Raw genomic sequence first — 26,922 nt, 5'->3', positions numbered from 1 at the left:
GGAACTTCCCGAGCGCCCGGCCCGGCGCGGCCCCACCCACAACGGGCGGGCGGGGGCGGGGCGGCGGCGGCGGGCACGCCCCCGGCGGCCACTGGCGGTGCCAGATGAACCGAGGCGGCGGAGCGCGATGGGCTCTGCCGGCGATGGCGGCGTGTGCGCGCTGTGGCGCCGGGCTGAGGGCCCCGAGGAGCGGCGGCTGATGGAGCTCTTCTCCTACGGGCTGATGGCGCTGGGCGCCGTCTCCGCCCTGCTGCTCCGCTTCATCCCCATGCCCTATGGCCGGTACTCCTCGCGGCGCTTCGGCTGGCTGCTGCCCGCCCGCCCCGCCTGGGTGCTGCAGGAGCTGCCCTCGCTCCTCGTCCCGCTCGGGCTCGCCGCCTGTGGCGGGGCGGTCGCGGCCGCCCGGCCCAACCGTGTCCTGCTGGGCTGCTTCCTCCTGCACTACGCGCACAGGTGCGGCGGCGGGCGGGCGGGCGGCGCTGCCCGCGGGCACCGGCGGGGATGGGGCGGCTGGCGGGGGCTCCCTGCCGTGCTGGGGGCGGGAGAAGGGGTCGGTCTTCATAGAGATACCTGGTTGCTACTTCCCGACCGAAGGGGCTGAGGTTCTGTTAATTAGCGTTTGTTACTTAATGTAATGGTTACTGACGTCTCTTCTGCTTCGCTACACTGTGATATGTCCCGTGTTATTACGGCAGCCAGGCGAATAGCCGTGGCCATGCGGTGCCGGCTGCCTTGTGCGCGCTGCGCACTGCGATGCTCCGGCGATGCTCTTGGCGCTCCCTAAGCGCCCCGCTCCATCCTTGTGCTGCTGCTGCTGCTGTGCCTCCCGCTTCAGCAGTGGATTGAGCAGGCTGTCTTAAGGTCACTGTGTTACAACAAGGAAAGTTCAGCACCGTGTACTGATATAATCTTGATGTTACTAAACAATAGCTATTTTCTAATTATATTGTTCAGCATTGTCTTTCAACACAGCGTTTGTTGCAGGAGTTGGACTGGATGAGCCTTGTGTGTTTCCTCTAGCTCAGTATATTCAATGATTCATTAAAATACTGGCAAAGCTGAGGCTGAGTGTTGCCAGGTAGTCAACAGTATTCAGGCATTTTGTAAAAATACTTGGAGAAGGCAGCTTAGTTGGAACCCAGGTGCGATCTTGCTGTTCCCTTCAAGTTATGGACAGTAGCTGCTTGTCTTACTCCACGAGTAAATTTGCCACCAGGACAGGAGAGTTCAATTTGTCAGGTTTATTTTAAGTCCCTCGTGTGGCTGAAATGGTATTTTCTGATACTTATTGAGAAAAGTTCTTGCTTTTGACTTCGTGTATTCCACAGTCTTGTAGTGGGGAGGTATATGACATATGGTCGGCCTGGAGGCTGCCTTTGAAAACCTGCAATTGTGTCTTTGCTCCCCCTTTTTCTATTCTTAAGTGTAAAGACATTAGTTTTTACATGGGATCTTAACTCATCCTTGATGTCTGGAAATAACTAGGAATGTGAGGCAATGATTTGTACAAAAAGGTGAGCTGTGCTGCAGTTTCTTTTTTTCCACTTGCTTGTTGCTGTTGCCAAACCCAAGGGACTCTTGTGTGGGTGAATGTAGACTGGAAGAGACCTCTGTTATCTTGTTCTGTTTCTTGTGGCATTGCATGCTTTAAATAATCCTGTAGTGAATTTATTACTCTTTCTTGAAAGCTGTTAGGGTTGGACTTCTTTTGGAAAGGTTATTTTGAAGCAGTTGTCCTTGGGTAGGTGGAAGACACATGAAGAATGCTCAGGCTTCAGTGATCCTGTTTCTGTATCATTATAGATAATAATTAAATTAATAGACAATTGGGAGTTGGCTAGTTCCACAAGAAAGAGCACAAGAGTATTCACCTGCTCTTCTTGTTTGGAGCTAGTTTGTTTACTTGCATAATCCCCCAGGAAAAGCAATCAAGATTCCTTTCCCAAATGGGATGGCAATTGAGGGTTTGTCCTGTCTTTAGAGGTGTCATAGAGTAGACCAAAACTGTCAAGGTGAAGCAATTAATGTTTTGGCTTACAGGGTAGGGAGGAAACTGAGGTCAATTAGGTTAATTTGAAGGGGATTGACTTTTCCCCTGGAGATGCTGGGGGAATTTAGTGGAGGGGTCTTGTTTCCTAGCTCATCTCAGAAAGCTTGATGATACAACTGAGGGTTTAGGGACAAAAATGGACTGTGCTTAATATCAGTTGTCTTTATTCCTCTCACCAAAGTAATTGCCTTGGATGCAAAGTTCAAAATTTCTGCCATACAGTAGAGAGGACTGGTTTTGTAATTCCAACTAGGCAAAAAAAAAAAAAGAATGTTTTAGATATTAAAGCAAGTGCAGCTATCCTTTCAGACACCAAGGGCTGGTGCTGAGAATTTGTAAAGTAGGGTAGTGTGGGCAATGTTTGGACTTCAAAGCTATCATTTTTGTGGTTAATACAATAAATTTTCTTTTCTTTGTTTGCTATAGGGCACTCATCTTTCCCCTTCTGATCCGTGAAGGAAAACCAACACCGTTTTTCACTTTTGTGTTAGCGCTTCTGTTCTGTGCTTTCAACGGGTACTTGCAGGGCCGAAGCTTAACCACCTATGCAACTTACCCTCCAGGCTGGCTGGGCGGCTCACGCTTCATTACAGGTGTGTTAAATCGTGTTATGAGAACATCAGGTGTCAGTTTCCTCTGTCTTCATAGCTCTTAATTGTGATTTTATAGTATCTTTAATGCCATTTTATAAGTCTTCTTATAGTTTTCTCATCGGTGTAGCTGGAGGCCTCTTAACCTTTTTTTAGCCTGTGAACTGACACTTCTTTCTGCAGTGCTAGATAATCTGATTGTTGTATTTACTCTATAACAGCCAAGTAAATCCAGGTCATGTATTATTTTTTTTCATGTAGAAGCTTGAAGCCCTACATGGAACCAGCAGCATGCAGGTTTAGAAGAAGCAAAGCTTTTCTGTCTAACATGTAGATTAAACTAAAGTAACAAATTAATGGAGTAAAAAACCTAGCAAGGGTAGCTGCGAACTACTGACATGCCATGGCAAATGCTGCAAGTCCTTGGTGTCAGGATATCTACACTGGATACACACACAGGCACCAATCCAGCTGCCCTTGTAATCGGGGGGTGGCTTTGTCAAATGACAAAACTGGCCACGCAAGGAAGGGGTGGAGGGGTTGATCATTCACTCCCAATTGGGAAGGGAGGTTACAATTATACTTGAAGCCAGGGATATGATTAAAAGACTAAGGTATTTAGTGACAAAATATTTTATTTACTCATTTTTTTTGTTCCTAGACATCTTCCTAGACACTTGCCTACTGTCAAAATGGTAGTATCATTTCGTAATGAAATCTTTACAGAAAGATCATTTTCATCTGAAGATAAACCAGAATGTTTTGCCTCATCAGTCAAAAGCGGAGTAGTGGGCTTCCTCTCACTGTGGAACCCTTTTATAAAGTTTGTCTCTTTTGGGGAACACAATAACTTATATCTACAGCAGTAATTGATTTGGAGCAGGAATATGGTTTTGATGTGATTTCCTCATGATTTCTCTGGACTGTGTGTTGGTTTATTTCAGAGCAGTGAACTTGTGTGTTTTCAGAGAAACAGGAATGTTCTGCTTCAAATGCAGAACGATAAGCTTGCAAACCAAGAACGTCATAATCTTTCAGCATGAACCTTACACCTGTATGCCAATAAAGAGCTTGTGAATTTACCAAGAGAGCTGGTGATACCCTGAAGCAGTGACTGCTATAAACAGGACACCAACACCTCTGTGCCTCACCCTTGTGTCCTTTCCTAATCTGTCTGCACTTGTAGCTGGAAACTCCTTTCTTCCTTTGCTTGCTTTAGCTTCTTCAAACCCTTTGCAGTATGCCATGTCTTTTCTTACTTCTTTAAGTCCCTATTCAACTACCTCCTTTTAATGTTCATGGCTAACTCTTGTGTGCATCAAAACACTTCTTTAGCAGGACGTCTGCAAAACAGAACAGCACCCGTAACTTACAAGGTGCAGGTTACAGAACATCAGCTCCTCAACTGTTGCTTTTGTTTTGGTTTTTTTTAATGAAGCTTCTTATCTGGCCACCAGGCAGCTAAGCACACGTGTCACCTCTGCTCTCTTTGCACATCAAACCTGAAGAGCATGTATGCATTGTCCAAATCTGTGTATAATCTTGCAGGAAAGGGATGTGGGTTACCGGTGTCTCTCCTAATAATGATAGGTACCTAGATGCTTCAGGTGATTGTGTCTTGTTGGAAAAACTTATCACAGAATCTGAGATGAGGCACTAGTTAACTTCAAAACACAGATCTTATCTGTTCCTTATCAGCAGGGAATGCTGCTTTCAAGGGAAGATAACATGGGTAACATGTTAGGGATAAAAAAAAATTAATTTCAATCCTAAATTCCTTTTGATTTATCCCACCTTCATGGCAACATAGCAACATAAGGATGCAGAATGTGACAGCAATCTCAGTTTCTGCGAAAGGCTGTAATAAATGGCTAAACCATTTTGCTGAATGAGTAAATGACATGTTAATTCCTTCACAGTTGTATTCCTTTTATTGCACAGAAATCTGTTGGGGAAATTCTGATGTGCTATCAGTAACATAGTCAAAGGAGAGTGAGGCTAAGATGTGTCCCTCTGGGAAGATTAAAAATGGCTGTTTCTTTCAGTGTGTAAAATCTTAGCATATTTTTCTATGTCAAAGTCAGGGAAACATACACGTTACATCTGCATATATGCACGTACATACATTTATAAAAGTCTAGCAACATAGGAATAAACTTCATTTTTTAAAGTGCTATTTCCCATCTAGGGAGCTGTTGATACTGTGAGCTCTGCTGATTGAAGAGCACAGTGTGGGACTGGGACTGTGCAGGATGTCACCAGAGCTGTTTATGCTGCTTACATTACTACTGCTTTGAGACAATATGCCTAATGTGCTATTGGACTGTAGTTTGTTTTCTGAACAAACACAGTGCACTAAATATTGTATTTTCAATATTTCTCTTCAGGTTTTTTAGGATGGTTGATTGGCATGGCCATCAATATTCATTCTGATCATATTCTCAGAAATCTGAGAAAACCAGGGGAAACTGGTTACAAGATACCAAGAGGTAAGTAAAATGGTACAGAAATTAATACAACAAAAAGAACTATCTCTCATATAAGAAGAGGTGGAGAGAACTTGGACTCTTCAGACTGGAGAAGAGAAGGCTCAGGGAGGTCTTACCAAAGTTTATATATTATGAAGAAGAGAGAACCAGGCTCTCCTTAGTGGTGCCTAGTGACAGGACCAGAGGAAGTGGACACAAAATTCAAGCACATAAAATTATATCTGAGTTTTTGGGGTTTTTTTTGGCTGGGAGGATGGTCATACATACAGGTATGGAGCAGGTTGCTCAGAGAGATTGGAGGGAGACTCGGAACCACACTGGGCATAGTCCTGGACAACCTGTTCCAGCTGATCCTGTTTCAACTGTGCTGGTTTAACAAGGTTATCTCAAGAGATCCCTTCCAATCTAAAATGATTCTCTGTGAAAATGGCCTTCTAAAGCTTAGTGTATTTTAGAGGAGATAGTAATTTATGATATAAGAGGCAACTGGAAATAGCATTTTGTTTTCTACCACGGGAAGTGGTAGAAATTTTGGTTTCCACCACGGGAAGTGATTTTGTAGTTTGGGAAACATTTTTTTTTCCCCCTGAAGCCAAATATTGGAAGGAATCTGTTTCATTATATCACTTGGCTTGTGCAAATGTTTGGGTTTCTTGACCAACATTGGCTATATTTTTAAAAAAGGGTAAAAATGTAACAGCATTGCCCAGCTTTTCAGAGAATCAGCAGGTGGGTGGAGAAGAAAGACCTAAATTATTCACTCAGTGTGGGGGCAGCAGGGGAATGAAGAAAGTACTCTGTGTGTGATCCATCTCATGTCCGATATAAGAGGGAGGTACCTGAAGTAATTGGAGAACAGCAACAATTTTGAAAAGGGAGACTCAGGGAAAGGAGGACAGAAATCCAAATGAATTTGGATTGTAAATTCTGGCCTTCATGGGAAAATGGAGAATATGAAAGGCTTTCTTATGGGGACTATATTGAAGTGTTAAGGTTTATTATGACTTTTGGAAACAGGCACTCTTCTGGGTACATTACACTCACTGAGAGCAGAAAGATAATACCTCTGAATTCTGTTATCTCACTACATTTTTTTTCTTAGTTGTTGCTTTTTCTTGGTTGTTAATTTTTTTTAAATAAAACTGTAAGAACTAAGATATATAAAGTCAACTGTTATTTTTTCAAAATAATTGCCGTTTTAATAGATGTAAATGGAAGTGCTCATGTGAAAAATTAATATGAACATACTATATTGTGTTCAGTGTTCAAAAAGGTTCTGAAGGAAATTTCTGAAGGAAATATGTTATTTGCTGTGAGATCAGGAGTAGCTGATCTTTTTCATACTGCTTATCCTGTTTAAGTGCTAGAATTTTACTTTTCTTTTGTCACAAAGGTAGTGTAATTAGAGCAAGGTCAAAACATGTCCTTTATTACATTTGCCAAATACTTGTTTGTTTAGTCCTACTGGTAAAGCACATACTGAGATGTTATCCATTTGTACACCAACTTTAGAATTAGGGTGAAATTCTTGATTTATAAAATTCCTAGCAGCTGAGTACCAATTGTTTATGCACAATTGTCTATACAATCGATTTAACACAGGCTGCCAAATTTTCACTGAGTGTAGAGGCTGAAACAGCAAATCTGATGAAGAATGGGAACAAAAGTGCAATAACTTCATAAGCTAGAAAACAAATTTGGAACTTTACTTCATAATAATAGTACTGTTCATAATTAACTTATTTTCTAAAGTACTTAAAGAAATGAAATTATAGGCTAAGTAACCCTATGAGTATTTTCTGGGACTCAAGGGGAGTATGTCTTCTATTTCTACATATTTTAAAAAAGTTTTAGGGTATGATCAAAGAACATGTCATTAAGTAATTATTCACAAAGGCATGTACTTATGTACTTGCTTCTGATCCTAGTAAATCTGCTTTTCTTTCTTTATTTAAAGAGAAAAAGTGGGGCTACAAAAGGTCTGTCTTAGAATGAGGTCTGAAGTGTTCCTTCATAGTGCAGCTTAAACTGAAAAATGCTGTCTCCTCTGCCTTTAAAAATCAAATAGAGACATTGGTGATATAGCTCCTACTTGGTGTACAGAAAAGTTCAAAATGCCTTAGTCAAGATGTTCAATGTTACCTAACTCTGTCCTGCTTTCAGGAGGAATGTTTGAGTATGTCAGCGGAGCCAACTTTTTTGGAGAGATCCTGGAATGGTTTGGGTTTGCCCTTGCCTGCTGCACCATTGAAAGCTTTGCATTTGCATTGTGCACTCTCTTCATCCTGAGTTCAAGGGCAAGACAACACCACAAGTAAGGGTTCCTGCCTTGTCAGTTCTGTTGTCTCTATGCCACACTGCATTTCCATTTCACAAATTATGCCTCATCCTACAGGGATGTTGCAGAGCAAGTCTTGTGAAAGAGAATGTTGCTGTAGGGCAGAATATGATAAAGAATACTCTGAGAAAACTAAGTATTGCAGAATTTCAGCAGAATAGTACAGAACATAAACACAGTACAACAAGGTGGTCAAAATAAGGTTTAAATGAAGATAGTTCATCCTGGATCTGTAAAAATTATAGGCAAGTTTAGCAATATTGTCTTAATTAATCAAATACTATACTTTCCCTTCTCAAACTTGTTTCTCTAATATATAAATTTTTGAAAATCACCCAAGCTGTCTTTAACAGGCACACTTTATAGTCATGTCTGTATCATATTGTCTATAATCAATTGTATGGACATTATGAAAACAGTTCTGATAGATGACATTTAATGAACTATCTGCTCTAAACATTCTGACTGTTCATGTACTGTATTTAGAGTGTGGCTTTCCTGCTAACAAGAAGGACCATAGTTTGGGGAGACTTGTTTCCTGAAAGGATTCTCATTAAGGAATAGCATGCTTTAATGAATTTGAACATGTTAATTTTATTTTGGATATTTTCAGCTTCCTGCTTTGGTTCTCATGTTGAAACTTAGTGGCATAAAAGGAAATAAACATGAATTTAAGGAGGAAATGGGTTGGAAAAAAATATTGACCATCTGTGAGGGCAGCCATGTCTATGTCTAATGGAGTGCTAAAAACCTCCAGAAGGAGGTTGTTCCTTGTTTGTAGGATGTTTGGGTCTGAAGTACCCTTCCAGTGAACAAGTTTCTTCCACTATCCAACCTGGGCCTTCCAAACCTGTTGCCTTTGATCATCTCCCTGTTTTATCACCTGCTATTAGTGAGCAGAGTTGCAGAGTATCTTGAGTTGGGAGGAGCATTTGAAGGTTGTCCAGTCAACTGGTGTGTGGCAAGCCACAAAGCTCTGCCCAGTTGCCCAGGGCTCATCCAATTGACTTCTGAGTGTCTCCTCCTTGGCAGATGAAGCAAGGACAGGTTCTCCTGCCTCTCCCTGTGTATTACCTTCTTCAGGTTCAAATTGCATGGTTGGTTTCCATCAATCTTAAGCCTTGATGGCACTCTTTCAGAACATCAAGAAAAGCTAAATGTTGTTAAAGGAAGTTTTTTACACTAAAGGAAAAATGCATGAAAATGGAACAGGGTACAGGAAAAAATAGCTAATCCATGTAAGTGAAGAAACATGTTAGTTTAGTTGGTTTATTTAAAAAACTTAGAATAAATTACTGAAATGGGTAAATAGGGTAATAATTGTATTCCCTAGATGCAGGTTGCACCTATCATGCATTGCATGTTTTGTTCTGTTTATTCCAGCTTTGATCTTGCAGTTGGTTAGCTATTGATATTATGAATATCTGCACTTTCAAGGAGCCCAGGTGAACTTAGTTCTTTTATTTCAGAGAAGCAGAATCAATATTCAAAAATAGGAGTAAACATGCTTGTTATGAAAGGTGAAAACACAAATAATATATGATAGCTCTCTGCAATTTTTAATTGTCTGGATTTGAAAATAGTGATGGTCTTTGAGGGGTGTTAGCAATAAGGCAAGTGCAATGTTCATCATGTTCCGTTTGGTTACCCAGATTCTAACTGCAGCCAAAGATGCTTCTATGCAGAATGGGATTCTCCTTCCAGTGTGTGAAGTATCCCTTGCTTCCACATGAAGTCATTATGCAATGACAGGTTTTTGATTTTATTTTTTCCCCCTCTAATTTTAAAATACGTAAATACTCAGTATGTATAACACCATACATTTTGAAAGAATGGGTTATTCCTTCCCTGACATATCTCACCATGTCTGTTAGTTTGATTTCCCATTGCTGGCAGGTGTAACTTAGTTTTGTTGTATTTGGTGATTAGATGTCATTAGGATGAGTGCAGTAAATGCCATTTTTCTATCCAGAGTAGGTTATAAAGGTGTTGGGGTTTTTTTGTTTTTGTTTGTTTGTTTGTTTGTTGTTTGTTTGGACTTTTTTTTTGTAGACAAAAACATGTATGGATTAAATTAAACACATTGTACAATTCTTCATTTCCTCAGCAGTGTTTTGAAGACTCAATACTCATCAGATTTTTTTTTTATTTTTCAGATGGTACCTTGAGAAATTTGAAGACTATCCAAAGGACAGAAAAATTGTCATCCCATTTTTGTACTGAGCCGTGCTTTTAACACTTTGAGATGGATGCTTTTAGTAACAGCCAACATTTTACAGATGCTGGCAGGTTAGCAACACACTTGGATCATCACTGTGGCAAAGCCTTTCCATCAGTGCTGCTATTACTTACTGCTTTTTCCTCTTAATAGTAACCCAGAAATCTGATGGACAGGGTGAATAGGAACAGAAATGGTTTTCCAGCAGTGAAGCACCTTCATAAATACATTAGGCAATGAGTCTGAATTGGCATCGTGGGAAGTACTGTGCATGACTTCTGATGCTTCTTTTTCTGCCTGTGAGGGCTTCTGCTGTTTCCACTCAATGTAGGCAAGCTGTCCTGAGGATTGTGCTGTGAGCTCAGCTACTCTCACTGCAGTCTGGATGGTGTGTTCTGCCTACATACACAAACAGGGTTGATTTTATTTTTTTTCCTTGCCTTAGTAATCCTTTAAATTCCCCCCCACCTCCATTTCCAGAGGAGCTGGTGATGTAGACCAAGGAATTAGATGAATACAGTTGCTTTTAGATGAGAGGCAGTGTTTTTCCTTCTCTTTGCACTCTTACAAATATAGGGGCACTGTACAGACAATATCTAATGATATTTACATAAAAGTTGTACTGCTAATAGATTAATATTGTCATCTACCTCTTAAAATTGATAACTATCTCAATATGCAATATGTGTCTTCTCACTCTAAACTGGTTTTGGAAGTCTACTTAGGATACTTAGGCCAATTTGGCATTGTTAACAATTGTGTAATGTTTTCTAACTTAATTTATAAAAAACCCTTGATATTTAAAAAAATTTTCTTACTATGCTGTTTTAAAAAAATCAAGTGTCTTCCTTCTTCTGTTGCTAACATTCTAGATTATCTTATATTCTAAAATTCTGGAGCCCTGTGTCCGTTCTCATACCCCAACCTTTTGCTCACAAAGGACTCCAGATGGTTTCAAGAACATGATGGGATCCCAAGCATACAGATTTTCAAGTTCTGTGTCTTTTGCATGATTGTAATAATAAAGAGTCTTTTTTTTTGGTGTCAGCAATTTTAAAAACAAACCCAAAACAACTCAAAGGAAAACTAAAAAAAAAAAAGGCAATCCAACAAACCCCCCAAGTGAACAAATTCTAATAATTTAAAAAATTAAAAAAACAAACAAATGAACACTAACTGAAAAATCTTTCCACAAAACCCCAAAACTCTGCTGCTAATATAATTTGAAAATAAATTGAATTCAAACTTTTGCCAAGTGTCATCTGCTCTGTTTTGCACTTCTATGTTGGGTTATATTCTTCAAAACAAATTAGTAACATAATTTTGCCAGATGCTAAGTTTTCCAGGAAGATTTGTTTTGATGAGCAGTCATGATGCTTGCTGGAGAGGGAAGATGGTGAAGAGTTTGATTTACTCCTCAATGCTAAAATGGAGTTATTTGACAATGAAAGTTCAATAGTTCACTTAAAGCATATTCTGAAGATAATTTTAGAATCTGAGTCTTACATATCAGGATGTTTATAAATCCTGTTATCTCTGCAACATTTTAAAAAATCTTCTTGTCTAAATCATCCACCTATAAAAATCTCTTAGTGGAAAAAATATAGGATTCAAAAAGCCACTCTCTCCCCAAGGTCTTTAAACACTTATGTAGTTTATGGTGACTTAGTATCTTTTTTGGGTTTGTGTGGCCAGATTTTGGTGATGGGGGCCCCAGGGGTGACTTCTGTAAGAAGCTCCTAGAAGCTTCCCCCATGTCTGGCAGAGTCAATGCCAGCTTGGCCCAGGGCCAGCCTGCTCCTGACCAAGGCCAAGCCCATCATGAAGGATAGTAATGTCTTTGTAATAACATATTTAAGAAAGGAAAAAATATGTTCTTGGGCAGAGCAACATTTATGCAGACACCAAGAGGAAGAGTGGGAGGAGTTGCTTCAGGTGTTGGAGCTGAGATTCCCCTGCTGGAGCTGTGGCCCTGCAGGCCATGGAGGACCATGGGGATGCAGAGACCCACCTGCAGCCTGTGGAGGATCCTCATGCTGGAGCAAGTGGCTGCCTGAGATGAGGCTGTGAAGCCATGGGAACCCTGTCCTGGAGCAGGGTTGTGACAGGGATGTTTGGAGAGAGGAGCCCATGCTAGGGCAGCTTCCATGACTTGTGACCCTGTGGAGAACTCATACTGAGCAAGTTGTGCCTGAACCGCTGCACTCTGTGGGAGAGCAATCCATGTTGGAGCAGTTCATGGAGAGCTGTTGCCCACGGGATGGACTCAGATTGGAGTTCATGGAGAACTGTCTCCCATGGGAGGGACCCCATGCTGGAGCAGGGGAAGGCTTCCTCTCCTTGAAGAGCAGGAGATATCACAGGTGATGAACTGACCATAGCCCCCATTCCCTGTCTCCCTGAGCCTCCCTGGGGGAGGAGGTAGAGCTTGGGAAGAAGAGAAGGGTGGAGGGAAGGTGTTTTTAACATGTATTTTACTTTTGATTATCCTGCTCTGGTTTTGTTAGTAATAAATTCAGTTAATATCACCAATTTGAGTCTCTTTTTTCTGTGTCAATATTTGATGAGTGATCTCTCTGGTCATTATCTCACCCCATGAAGCTTAGGCTTTGGTTTCTTCTCCCTGTCCATTTGTGGAGAGGAGTGACAGAGTGGCTTTGGTAGACACCTGGCACTTGGCCAGGGTCGACCCACCAAAATATCTTATATCTTCAGGGATATTTGTTTAAAAATCACTAATGGGTCAACCTACCAGTAAAAAATCACCTTTCTGCAGCAGTTCAGACTCTAATCTAACACTTCTTTTTTTTTTGCCTTTTTTGAAAAGGCAAATGTTCTTTTAAATACTAAACAGTGAAAGAAAGGTCAGTGTTTATTACATCTCCATATTCAGGAGCTGTAGCTCTCTAGTCAGTAGTCTTCTAACATAGCTTCCAGAAAATTTGAACAGATGTCTTGATTTTGCTCTGCTACTATGCTAATAAATATTTATCTTGCCTAAAAGTTCAGTTGGTTTGCCCACATTATGTTAATTTATGGTTTGCCTACAGTGGGATAGGATCTGAAGTGTGATAGTCTGATAGCTTATCCCTGTTCTCTCTCTTGTTACAGAAAAGGAAAAGCTAAGGTCTGTGGGCTGTGAATGTCAGCATGTTTAGAAATGTTAGTTAATTGGATTAATAAGAAAAATCCCAAACCCGAGCCAGACGGTTTTGTTCTCCTGTGATTATATTTTATATTCTCATACTTCTAAAGCCTTCCCTAAGTAAAGTACAGATTTTATTTGAGGCAGTTCTTAGAGGGCAGGTCTTATGAGGAGCAGCTGAAAGAGCTGGGACTATTCAGCCTGGAGGAAAGGGGGCCCAGGGGGAATCTTACTACTCTCTACAACTGCCTGAAAGGAGGTTGTAGCCAGGTGGGAGTTCATCTCTTTTCCCAGGTAACCAGTGATAGCATGAGAGGAAATGGCTTTATGTTGTGCCAGGGGAGGTTTAGATTGGCTATTATGAAAAATTTCTTCACTGAAAGGGTCGTCAAGCCCTGGAACAAGCTGCCTGGGGAAGTGATGGAGTCACAATCCTTGGAGGTATGCATGTAGTTGTGGCACTGAGGGAGATGGTTTAGTGGTGGACTTGGGAGTGCTGGCTTAAAGGTTGGCCTTAATTAACTCTGAGGTCTTTTCCAACTTAAAGGAATGACTGTGATTCCCACATTTCAAGACCCAGGTACATTGGTGAAAGCATATGATCAACTTGGTCAAATGCTAGAATTGTCTTTTGTTTAAACAATATCCCACTCATTTGCCATCACTTGCAATCCCTTTCCTTTTCAGCAGCTCTGACAGATTTTTCTGTTGGAAAATATCTAATACTGAAACATTTTTCTCAAGAATATGTAATGTGAGAATGAACTCTGCTCTGCACATTCCAGAGGGAGAAAACATGCATACTTGCTATTGGGTATATCTGTAGCTATTTTTAATAGAGATGCTTCTAGTCAGATTGATACATCTTTCCCCCAAATCCCTCACTAATAAAACATGATTTGTGGTGTCTTGCTTGAATACTTTTTTTTTCTGTTAGTAATCCCCGCTCTAATTTGTGGAGATTGACCAAGGCTTTTGTATCAACAATTTCATTATCCCAGCTGAGATCTTGGGGAGTGTAAAAACAAGATTGGATTAGTATGACCTAGATGCATGTGTGAACTTGATGAGATGCACTCAGAGCAGTTATTAAGAGTCACAAGGTAAATTTGTCTAGTGATACATTCTTAGTTACGTAAAACAAAGTATGTAACTGAGATGTTCTACACTTGCAGTTAGAGCAAAGATTAACAGAAGCAGAGGCTGCTCACTTGGGTTCCTCTCCTGCTGCTTTTTTCACTTGAAAGAACTGTAGCAGCTGCTGTTTCAACTGTTTTAATTAAGATTCAGCATGATATTATCTTTTCGGGGACTGAAGATAGTATACAAATGACTTGTAGAAACTTGAATTCTTCCAGCAGACAGGAAATCCTGAGTGCCTAACACAGTTTTTAAATCCTTTTTGTGATTGAAATATATTAATAGCTTTAGTATGAGACTGTCCCAGTCTGTTCTATGCTTCTCAGTTTTACCAATAACAGTTGCAGTTGTCAGGGCAGCCTTTCATCCATTTTGTAAGGAAAGCAGATCTCAAGTTAAAATTGCACCACTTTTTACAGTGATGCAACGTATTTATCACCATCTATGTGCTCATGTGCCCACAGAAAAATATGTGTAAGCAAGCAATTAAATTTATGTTGCAGGACAACTGAAGGGCAAAGCCTTAACCAAGGTTTGCATCTGAAAGAATTGCACAACTGAAGCTTGCTCTTGAACATCTTAAAACAGCATGTTTTTTACATCTCTTGCTTGATTTACCACGTCTGCTTAAAAATCAAAGCTAATACATGATGCATTGTTGTGTACAAGGGGGTAGTGGAAGCAATAGGTTATTTGTTCACAGAGATGAAAGAAAAACTAACAATTGGTATCCTTTGGTGTAATGCTGCCCTGGAGATGATGCCTTACCAATGTGCTAGGAGTGTCTCAATGGTGTTGTTTGTCCCTGCTCCCTCTTGTTTTGGAAATATCTGTCCAGTTTCTGAGAGGACATGGGTGGCTGGATCCAAAGAGCTAGCACTAGCAAAGCCACATGTACCAGCTGCTCTGGGAGGGAGCACTCCATTTCTCTTGGGCTATTGAAAGGGAAAACCACAGCAAATTTAGTTATAAACTTCTGCCAGAAAAGAAACAGCTGTGTCATCTGGGAATGGGGGCTCAGACATTGAGCTGCACTGTCCAGACTAAAGAACAGTCCAACGTAAGTAAGAAAAACCTACTTCAGGTACCTGCTATATTTGTGTTCTGCTGGCTGCTTCATGGGGCTGGAATCTAACCTTTTTAATCCATATTAGTCTGTTGGTGAACAGTCCAAGAGGCTTCCACTTATGTCCCCATTCCACATGTTGTTTTTGCTTCAGAAGACCAAGAGGCACATGCTGTGCAGAGCCAGGGTCCTGCTAATGTGCAAGAAAGCCCTGTGACAAAGCAGCCCAGTGCAATAGTGTATTTGTAGGATTTTAATGTTTTTCAAAGGCAAGTATGTTTCCTCTTTCATTCTCTGCCTGTCTCTTTGAAAAATGGTGATGGTATCACCATCAGGATGGAAAAGAAGAACTGAATTTGAAATCCCAAATAGTACTGTGAAAGTGCTCAAGTGTTAAAGGACAGTCATCAGGATATACTGAAGTCAGTAACCAGAGAGGAAAATAGTCCTTTTCACACTTCAAATAATCCTTGCAGATTTTACTAGGCCTCAGAAATAGAGTATGAGATTAAACATAATATTTAGTCTGAAACAGTGCAGTATATGATAATTACTGATAGAATAAAGTAATACTAGGAAGAGTAGTTTAGAAAATATGAGTAGTTATGCAGACAGCATACAGCCGTATAATGTTATGAATAGAAAGCTAAATGACCAGGAAGAAATGTGCTATTTTCATAAGCAAAAAGGGAACACTGCTCTAGTGTGGAGTCTTCCTTGGGCTGCAGGTGGATCTCTGCTCCATTATGGACCTCCATGGGCTGCAGGGGCACAGCTGCCTCCCCATGGCTGCAAGGGAATCTCAGCTCTGGCACCTGGAGCACCTCCTTGCCCCTCCTTCCTCGAGCACCTTGGTGTCTGCATAGCTGCTCCTCTCACAAATTCTCACTCCTCTCTCCACTTGCAGGTTTTTTTGCCCCTTTTCAGCTGTTATCCCAGCAATGCCAGCACCATCACTGCTGGGTTCAGCCTTGGCCAGCAATAGGTCAGTATTGGAGCTGGCTGGCATTGGTTCCGCTGGACATTGGAGGAGCTTCTGGCAGCTTCTCACAAAAGCCACCCCTGTAGCCCCCCTATTAGCAAAACCTTGTCGTGCAAGCCAAATAAAACATTTGAATTTATAAAAGTTCAAAATAAAACACTAACATGGCACTTGTAGGAAAAGTCTTTTGTCAATAGCTTTAAGTGGTTTTCCTAAACTGAAATTGCCATGCAATGTAGACATTCCAGACTTCAATGAATAATATGCTGTAATTACTACTCTTTAAATGGTTATTATTAAAAGTAAAAAAACCCAAAGCAATTGTACTTTGTTTCCTAATTCTTCATACTAGATGAATTGTCATTGCAACAGCTTTTAATTTCAATTCAAAGCAGACAAAACAATCTCCTTTGCAGATGTAACCCCATCTGCTACTGTGGCTAAACCTCAGAGATCTTCTTGAATGTTCTTGTTTCTGCATCAGATCAAAAACATAAATTGCTAGTAACACTGCTGATGACAAACCGTGCCTTATTTTTCATCGAGTAATACTGTCATCTTCTGCCACTTTGTGTCTTCATTAACACTAGGCTAATTAGAAACATGAAATGATTATCTAACATTTTCTAACATATAAAACCAGTCTAACACTGTTCTCTATTGTCTTATTGTGGTGCTGCACAGATGTGGGCTTACTGGGTACCTATTGCATCATAGTTTCCAGTCCCCTCTAAGCACTGCCTAGAGCAGAAATTGTTACTCACAGCAGCAAATTCAAAGATAGTCCTCTCCCCCACCTCAGGGACCCTGGAAGCAGACAAGAACGCACCCCCAAACAAGCATGAATAAATTACCAGCGGAGGTCTGCACCAGCCATCTGGGTCTGTTTTGCACAACATGTAGAACAACAAGGAGTGCTAGACTTCCTCCTCATGATCCTCTTTCCCCTCCAGCCCCCAGCATGGCAGCCCTCAGTAAGAGGCACCATCCTCTACAGAGTTACTGATAGCTAAACCTTGCAAGAACTTAGTGCATAGACCCTCCTTTGGTGTCACAGCACTCAGCCAAGCAAGCCAAGAAGGATGGAAACCCATCCACAGAATTTTTTAATTCAGCCTTTCAGAGGCTTACAACTTTTGTTTGGGCTTGGAAGTTTTTTGTCTCTTTCTGGGAAATATGTCAATACAAATGTACAAAGTCCAGCAGCTGGGCTCAGGCACCCAGCCTGCCCAGTAGCTGCCCCTGGATCTCAGTCACTGGCACTTGGAGGCACCAGCCCATGCATGCATGGGGACACAGTTTGAATCCACCCTTGACTGTGCTCAGACATGGAGGGCATCCAGCAAGAGGCCCTGGGTCCTCAACCTTCACAGCTGACACCACTTGAAAATGCAAAATTCTGAGAGCAAAATTCTAAATATACCAGCTCCATCCTGGCTTCTGGTATATTTAGTCTGTTCTTGCCTCAGATTTTCACTAAACACCTTCAGTTAAAACAAACAAACAATAAAAAACACCAGGGGGAAAAAAGTCCATTAAATTATTTATTCATGTAACATTGTTTCATACACAGTGAATTTATGGACTATCTCATGAACTGATAATCAGAGGGGTTCCTGGAGAGTTTCCTGTGGAGAAAAGATTGCCTACTCAGAGCAAAGTTTTATTTTGGGGTGGGGTTTTTTTTATGTTTTGGGTTTTTTTGTTTGGTTGGGCTTTGGTCTGGATTTTTTGGTTTTTCTTTTAATAATATCAAAACTCTTTATCATAGAATTGTTTGTGTTTGTGCTGGTGAATTTTTGCAAAGCACTGTTTACAGAAGGAGCAGAAAGGGAAATGCTGGTACTGACCAGAAAATTTGAGTTCTACATTTATTAGCTGTTTCAACTTAAATATGTTCTAAAGTAGGTGACTGTAGCATAAGATGTAGGGGAAAATGCAAAATACAAAGCACAGCTCTATTGTTTATAGAGACTGCTTTCCATAACACCGTATTTTTCAGCGTAGGAACACACGTCTCCAAAGGCATTTTAAACAACAGCCTTTGAATGGGCTTTCATTTTAAGTAAATCAGTTTTCTGAAAGGCTCTCCAGTAAGGATTTGGAATGGATACTTGTGAAGACTACAGGTAATTTTCATTTCCACAGACAAGGCCCCTTATCTTTGTTAGCCTCTGTACAGATTCTTCCAGAGAAACATACTGCCTCTTTCTACTCTTTGTACAACAGCAAGGCCAGCTGTTTGGCAGCAAGGCTGGGCATTCAGCCAGAGCTCTACTTGATCTAGAAAAGGTTTTATCTTTCCTAATGTATACTGTAAATATTTTGTTCGAGCAGATCCAATTTGAAACTTTCCAGGATGATAGATGAGATCTGCCCTGAGACATCACAGACCATTTTTTCTTCCTTGTGGGTAACTGTAGATGTAATTCCTGTGAGGTCAAAACATTTTGTCTGTGATTCTTGCTGGCTTCCATGTGGCCCAAATGAGAGAGTTCAAACTGAATGAGAGAGTTTGAATCAGTCCCAGCTAAGAATTATGCCATGCAGTAAAAATGTCAAGAAATTGTTCTTTGTAGCTGTGTAGAAAGCTGAGGCAGAGCTGTCTATCCTATATGGTATAATCAAGGTGAAACCATTTCCACCCTGTCTCCTAGCCCTATGCCAGAGCCATTGCTTGTAGGAACAGATGGTTTCCAGGCCAGCACCATGCAAGACAATCATATTGCAAGCCAAGTAGTGTATGGTTAACCGTAACATGTCCTCAACAAGAAACATACCACACTCAGGGCAGGTATTGGAAAGATTTCACTTGTCACAAGGATTCTGAAAGCAGAAAACAGCAGGAAGAAGTACAGGGCAAAAGGTGAAAAAGGCAGCTTCCACATCTTCAGGACAGATCCTTGTATGTTCCCCTGTCTATCCGTAACAGATCCAGTTCAAGGGAAGACTCTGAAGGGGTCTGCACTTCACAGCCAAGAGTCAGCCACAGATTTATGTGATGGAACTCCTGAAGCATCTCACTGGGTGTTGTGGGGTACAGACTGATACTGTGTACAGGTCCCCATGGTAAGTTATGGAAGAGAAGGCTCAAGAGAGGGCAAAGGGACTGATCAGTCTACACTGATTATTTCCATCCAACAAAAATAAGTCTCATGGATATGTCTGTCACTGCCTCATGAGGAACCAGCTGGGATAAACTTCACAGCTATCACCAGACAACGCTGAATGAGAAAACAGCTACGGCCTGGTGATGAAAAGAGTCCTTCTGTGTCCCACCAGGCAGAGTGTGGAGCCACAGTACATCTGTCTTGTGTCCAAATTAACTTGTTTCCCAGGAGAAAGAGGTCCATGCATCCTTGCTACCATAATGAAAAAAAAAGCTGAACTTTTATGTTTCTGTGCACAGAATGAATACCTATCTGCTTGATGGTGTCAGTCAATACCACACCATGAGCTCTGCAGGAGACTCTGCAAGTAAAGCCTGTCCCATTGCAAGTGTCATCTGTCAGCAATGATGGCAAAGATCTTCAATTTGAGTTGTAGTACTGCTACTGCATGGAGGTCAGATTCCCCCAAGGCAGGCTCCTGGCTGAAGGGCTGTCAGACCTCTCACTCAGCTGAGAAGCACTAGAATCATCAATGAACTGCCTGGACTCAATGGAGTGGATCACCAGCCTGTGAAGCCTCTCTGCTGGAACCTGGAGCTGTTTCCAGGCTTCTGGATGCTTTGAGCCAGTGGTGAATTTGAGGCATGGGTAAAAGCAAAGCTGCCCCATCACAAAGCTACATGAGAGCTTCAGCTTGGCACACAGCAGCAGGAATGGCAGCCTCTCCTTGCTCTGGCCCATGACCTGCCTGGAGGGAGCAACAGATATTCTGCTCTCTTAAAGTAAGCACAGCAACCTTAGGCTATCTGAAATCCTAATCTGCTTAAATGCTGGTATTTCACCCTTCCTCTTGCCTTTTCTGCTCTCACCACAACAAATGAATGTTGTTTCTTCAATGTTACCTGCATGTCCATAGAGCTTATGAGCCCAGGAGCCCAGAGTCATAGACTTACTGTGAAGCCCATGTTTGCTGAGATTAGAGACTAATATTATGAACAGACTCCTTAACCCAGTTTGCATGGCTGTGGAATGGAATCTGCTATTGCAGGTAACAATCACGTTCACTATGCTGGGTTCTGCCCTTGGATCACAACAACCCCGTGCAACACCAGAGTCTGGAAAGCTGAACATTGGAAAAGGCCATGGGGGTGCTGGTTAACAGTCAGCTGAACATGAGCTGTGTGTCCAGGTGTGCCCAGGTGGCCAAGAAGGCCAGTGGCTTCCTGGCCTGTATGAGCAATAGTGTGGCCAGCAGGAGCAGTGCAGTGATCCTCCCCCTCTGCTTGGTGCTGCTGAGTACTCAAATCCTGTGCTCAGTTCTGGGGTCCTCACTACAAGAAAGACATTTAGGTGCTGAAGCAAGTCCAGAGAAGGGCAGTGGACTGGGGAAGGGTCTGGAGCACAATTTCAATGAGAAGCATTTGAGGGAGCTGGAATTATTTAGCCTGGAGAAAGGGAGGCTCAGGGATGACCTTATCACTCTCTAGAACTGCCTGAAAGGAGGGTGTAGCCAGCTGGGAGTCGGTCTCTCCTCCCAGGTAATAAGTTACAGAACATCGAGGCCTCGATCTGCACCAGGGGAGGTTTAGATTGGCTATTAAGAAAAAAACCTTCACTGAAAGGGTTGTCAAGCATTGGCACAGATTGCCTGGGAACTGGTGGAGTCACCAAGGGTTGACTCTCTGAAGGGATCCTGGAAGTATTTAAAAGATGTGTAGATGTGGCACAGTTTAGTGGTGGAACTGGCAGTACTGGGTTAAAGGTTGGACTTGAGGACCAGGTCTTTTCCAATCTAAAATATTCTGTGTGATTCACTGCTGATACCCACAGAGAGGAGGTACTGGCACTGCCATCACAAGTTTGGAACGCCCAGGTATGTTCTGTTCATCTACAGCCTTCAGGATCCCAAAGGCATATCTGTTGGACTGCATGTGTGTAAGGTCCCTAGGTGAAGTGGTACTGACAAGCTGAAGAAGTGCTGGAGAAGTCCCAGCTGTTGTCTGTACACAGTCTGTCTATGCACTGGAAAAAGGTGATGGTCAGGCTGGTTTTTATCTCTCAAGGAAGGCAGAGAAAGTTGTACAGTGCTATACGATTCCAGTATTAAACCACAGGATAGGACCCATAAGGAGGATTTGGTGCAAGAAATTTGGAGTGCTGGTAGGAAGTCTGGGGGAGAGGTGACTGAATACTCTTCTGGTTCCTGGCCTTGATTTCAGGTCTTTCAAAGAGCAAATGGACATGTGTGTGCTGACTGATGAGCCTTCACTCTGATAGTGAAGCCCCTAGCCAACATCTGCATTCTGACCACTCCACCTGTTTTGCTCCTCTTACTCCTAGTCCAGATATTTCTCTACATCAAATAAAATTGCCAGCCATGTTCTCTTACTGATGCATGCTTTTCCTATCTTTGTTCCTATCCTCATTCTAAAGGACCAGCTAAACCATATTATTCTTTCTTATCAGTCCCTATCTAATCTACCCAACAGCTGCTGTACACCTGCCAAAACATCTTGCTCTCTTTTGATCTTCTGTACTTCTCTGCTAACTTATCCATGGCCCCAATGCAAATACAGCTCAGGTCAGCACTTTTATATTGGCAAAAAGCTGTTTCTCTCATGGAAATCTCTTTCCTGAGACGTCCAAGTAATTTAATTGTGGCCTAAGAACAGTTAAAAATAATAGCTTTGAAGGTGGAGAGGCAGGACATAGATATATTTAAGGAGAGGGAGGTGCATTGCAATGGAGCAGTTTCTATTTAAAGAGTGAATTCGTGTAGGTATGTGCCTGTGCTGCCTATAGCTGAGGACCAGTGGGCAGGATGAACCAATGATAAATACTTAGGCAGCTGACCACACAAGATAAATTATCTTCTCAAAATCTGCACAAGATCAAATATGGCTTTGATCTAGCATGAGATCTAATAAAAGTGGGCTACATCTTTCACAATGATAGTTTTTGCTGACACCTGATGTAACCTTAATTCTAACCACGGTCGTTCTGCTATGCATAAATGATCCTTCCAGGTTTAGTACAGAAGCAGCTGGTGCCCTGTCTGATTGCCATGTTAACCTGGCAGATCAGGGTTCCAGAGCACATCCTCACTAAGTGACTTTTACATCAGCTTTCTCACAGCTTGTCCCCTCGTGTTCTCCCCAGCAGAAAGCTTACACCCAGCAGACATGATAGAAGAGTTTTTATTCTAATATTGTTCCTAGGAGGAACAATGCATTACTGATAGATTCTTCTCCTAGAAGACAGTCTAGCCAGATCTCCTTTTTCCTTCCATATTAGTGCACATGCAACCACACTGTGAGTTGGGATCCCTCCCCTCGGTCAGGATTCACACAACATGTTCTGCATGCCCTCAGCTGTCCTCTGCAGCAGCCTGGAGAGTGACAGCTAAAGATGATCCTGGGACCACCTACATTGGAAACACAAGTAAGGGAGGAATTCTAACAGTTTATTACTATGAACTTCCATGAGAGTGGCCTTAATATATTCTCTCAATCTGTCATTCAAAGGCAAGCAATGCTTCAGACAAAAGTGATTCTTTGCAGGGCTCTGTGCTAACCAGGACAGGAAGACAGAGCATCTGATTTCATACAACTCCACAGATCCCACTTAGAAAAATGCTTTCAAAAGCTTTATAGACATTTAGCATAAACTTCATTTGTTTATGATCTCTCTCATAGATTATTTTCTACAGCTGAAATTATCCTTAAAACCCTCTTTGTGCTTGTTATCACAATTTAATTTCACATCTATATAAAGCTTTGAAGAAATAAAGTCTGTGAGATTTGTCTACAATTAAGTGTTACTTCTGGCAGCAGAACATCCTCTGTTAGGAAAAGTCACAAGTCTCAAAGGCAGAATTCCCAATCCCTGAGTTAAAAAAAAAAACTTTCCAAAACCTGTATGCTCCCAAACCTTCTCTAAATGATTAAAAGAAACAAAACATAACACAAGGACAACTTTAGTACTTTCATAGAACATCCTTGATACAGAGGAATTTAATATGTCACCAAGTACTGTAAAAATATGCTGTGTTAGGTATTTAAGTACTGTGTAACAAGCTAAGATAAATATTCATAATAAAGCAGACTTTTGAAAGTAATCCCTATCAGAGTCCCAAATATAGCAATGGAAATAAACTGTGGGAATGTCAAGGCGGCACCTTTACCTTGCTCCTGCTGGTAGTATTGCACATCCCTACCATGCACAGAGTGATGAAAGGTCTCCGAGGCAGAGTTCCCTCCAGAAGTGTTGACACACATCCAGCAGCGTGAGGCAAGGATCACACCCGGCTGTCCGTGCACCCTCTCCCACTCCGATCCCACCCTGCATGCAAAGGGAACAGAGTGGCTTGTGAACCACCTCCCACGCGTTCTCCATTTACCACACAGCTATTCTATGTGGGCAGCTAGGGAAGGATTTTCATGTGCATGAACATGCCTGGCTGGAAGCTGCAGCTGTTCAGCTGCTGATTTATCATGTGTTCAGCTTCTCTGACACAGGGCTGGCAGCCCTTGTAAGAGCAAAGAAGACAGGGTGGGAAGAGGAGATGGCTGGTGGTTGACAGCTGTTTTAGGCTCTGTACTTTAATTGGCTCTGAATATACCTCAACAACTTAAATTTGGCTGATGCTTACTGTTCATCAGAAGAGGACATGGAGCCTTGAAGAGAGGAAGGACTGAGCCAAGTAGAAGTTTTAAGGGAGAAAATAAAACATTATTTAAGCCTGTTCAGGGTTACTCATGCTAGGCCTTCTTTAATGGGAGACATAAGCCATTTTGAAGAAGGTAAAAGCCAGCATTTCCAGACAACAGATTAAAAGAATACCCCAAATCATATCTTGTTGGAACCAAAAACTTATGTTCTGGATTTCTACTTGTCTCCCTATTGTGATCAGCTACATATGACACATGAAAATTGTATTTCCACTCTCTCATTCAGGAATGTATTTACTGAGGAAAAAAAAAGTGATGATAATGCAGCTAAGGAAACTGTCTCACTCTCACCTCCTCCCCAACATTATGTCCTGGTGACTAGCACACTCTGAAGGTCACTTGTTAGAGATGCACCTCCTTCAGCAAGACAGTCTTTCTCTCACACCCTCATCTAGAAACCTTGATTTGTTCAGTTCTTTCCTCTCCTCACCTTCATCAGGTACGAGTGTGGTCGATATATTGCTGAGCCCTAGCCTCTGTGCCTTCTCCATCCATCCCACCACAGAACCACAGAATATTCTGAGTTGGAAGGGACCCTCGTGGATCATTGAGTCCAGCTCTTAAGTGAATGGCTATGGGCCACAAATGCTACAAAAGAGATCAGAGCTGGTGAGCATAAAGGGGGTGATGCATCAGAGGCTTGCAGTGTGATTGTGGGTGGCCAGAACCAAGATCATATGGGCCAAAATCCAAATTTCATGTCCAGTCTTTCCTTATACATCTCTAGGGATGGTGACTCCAGTACCTCCCTGAGCAGCCCATTCCAATGTCTAATCACCCCTTCTGTGAAGTAATTCCTCCTAATGTCCATCCTAAACCTCCCTTGGCACAGCTTGAGGCTGTATCCTCTTGTGCTGTCAGTGGCTGGCTGGGAGAAGAGACCAAGCCCCACCTGCCTACAGCCTCCTTTCAGGCAGTTGTAGGGAGTGAAAAGGTCACCCCTGAGCCTCCTTGTCTGCAGGCTAAACAACCTCAGCCCCCTCAGCCATTCCTCATGGAACTCGTACTCCAGACGCTTCATCAGTTTTGCTGCCCTCTTCTGGACTTGCTCCAGCACCTCAATGTCCTCCTTCCTGATTTGAGGGGCTCGGAACTTTGAAGGGACACAGGATTCAAGGTGCAGCCTCACCAGTTCCAAGTATAGGGGGAGACTTTTAATTACCTACATCCTCACAAATTCAACAGTGGGAACGAAGCTTTACTGAAAAGAAAGGATATTTTTGATCCAAGCTGTACTTGACTTCCAAACATTCTGAGAATTTAATCTTCAGTGTAGAGTTTCACTCAGTGAAGAACAGCTGAATTAAAATCAACAAGACTTTAAAAAAACTTAATCCTTGCAAAGGAAGTTCTCGCTACTTTTAGAGGGAAATTCTCACTTTAAGGAGACAAGATTAGAAACATGCTTTATTTAGATTCTCACTGGAGAGGCTAGAAACAGAGGAGAGAAAAAGCTGGTGTTAGAAGACGATAATCTTTCTTGTCGTCGTGCCACAACAGACCACCGGGTATTATTTCTCCATATTGTACACATTTATGTAGTAACATGTAATACCTCCTTGTTTGCAGAGATATTTCAGTGATGTGCTACAAGCTTTGGCAAATCATCATGAGATAAAGGAATTGGTGTATTATCAAATCATTGCTTATAGATTTCTCAGAGATTTCCTTCTTCCACAAGTACTTTAAATGTGGACCTTCAAACACATTGTGCCCATCCATCCACCCATCCATCCATCCATCCATCCATCCATCCATCCAACCATCCATCCATCCATCCCTTGTTCTTTATTACACTTACATAGTATCTGCTGCCTTCAACCCATACAAAGAACTGACAAAGCATTATTGTAGCTTCAGAAATTCTGTCTAACACAACATAAGCCGGTGAGGGACAACTCTCTTTGTGGCTACTTCAGGAAACAGCCTAGCCTCTTCCAAGAGAGTGTTTGGATTGGTGAGAGTCTCTCCTCATTCAAAAGCTGTTTCTGAGTTACTGCCTCTTACAAAGCAGTGGTCTCTACCACCTAGACCTGAAAATGAAGATAATTTTAGCAAAGAGGGAAATCAGGCCCTCTTGAAAGTGCTAACTTTTAAAAGAAAGCAGCAGGGCAGGGAAGCAAACAAAGAAAACAGGTCATGAAACTGTTGAGCTTGGAAAGGTCTCCATAAGACTGGCCATTGTGTCTTTTTGGTTTCCCTCTCCACCTCTTTGAGCAACCTGGTCTGGTGGAAGGTGTCCCTGCCTATGGCGGGAGGGTTGGAACTAGGTGATCTTTAAGGTTCCTTCCAATGCAAACCACTCTGTGATTCTACAATTCTATGAAAACACTGATCAGTATTCCTTTATTTCAAGAGTTTTAACTCAGAAGGTTGAAGATGTGACCCATACTGGATGTATGAAAAGTCAAAACACAGAAATAAAAAGACTGAGATGTTGGCTCTGTAGCTGCCTCAGCCTTCTCAATATTTCACAGCTGATCTACAAAGTAACTCCTCCAACCATTAGCATACCACAGCAGCTATGCTTGCAGAAATACTGTCCATCCTCACCTCTCCTTGCTGTACCCAGGCCATCACAGAGGCAAGAATGCAAAGTATTCAGGGCTGAAAGAAGAGACAGTGTAATTCTCTGGTTTATTTCTTACAGCATCTATATAAAAAGAAGAGAGTCAAGGGGCCTGTTTATTTGTCTTGTTTCAAGTTCAATTAAAACTAAACCAAAACAATCCAAAATCCTTTGCAAGATGAACCATAAAATGAAGGACTGCTGTCAGTAACTCAAGTTGAAATCTCTGCTTAAGATCTGAACACTTCATTGACCATGCAAGAAATTGTGGTGAACATACTCCTACATGAGAAATAATTAATAGCTCTTTCATGTGGTTTGGGCTTGGGTAGTTTATTGTGTACTTTTATGTGTACTTTGGCAGTTAGTCCTGAAAACAGTCCTATTCCTTTATAAAAATAAATTAATGACCTGCTTTTTCTGAATGACTTCCAGTAATAAATATTAGGCTGTCACCCTCATATCAGTTTTCATATCAGTTTCCCTTGCTCTGAA

The 26,922-nt window shown here is 41.8% G+C and overlaps 1 protein-coding gene across 1 annotated transcript; it reads left to right on the top strand.

The window, feature by feature from the left end:
• Positions 1-54: 54 nt before the first annotated feature.
• SRD5A1 (steroid 5 alpha-reductase 1) lies at positions 55-10,935 on the top strand. The gene is made up of 5 exons (XM_054641622.2): positions 55-453; positions 2,477-2,643; positions 5,028-5,129; positions 7,293-7,443; positions 9,624-10,935. The coding sequence occupies exons 1-5, from the start codon at positions 128-130 to the stop codon at positions 9,688-9,690; spliced, it is 813 nt and encodes a 270-aa protein (XP_054497597.1). The 5' UTR covers positions 55-127; the 3' UTR covers positions 9,691-10,935.
• The last annotated feature ends 15,987 nt before the right edge of the window (positions 10,936-26,922 follow it).

Source organism: Agelaius phoeniceus, chromosome 1 (assembly GCF_051311805.1).
Source record: "Agelaius phoeniceus isolate bAgePho1 chromosome 1, bAgePho1.hap1, whole genome shotgun sequence".
NCBI lineage: Eukaryota > Metazoa > Chordata > Aves > Passeriformes > Icteridae > Agelaius > Agelaius phoeniceus.
This window is presented reverse-complemented; position numbering and strand designations above follow the sequence as displayed.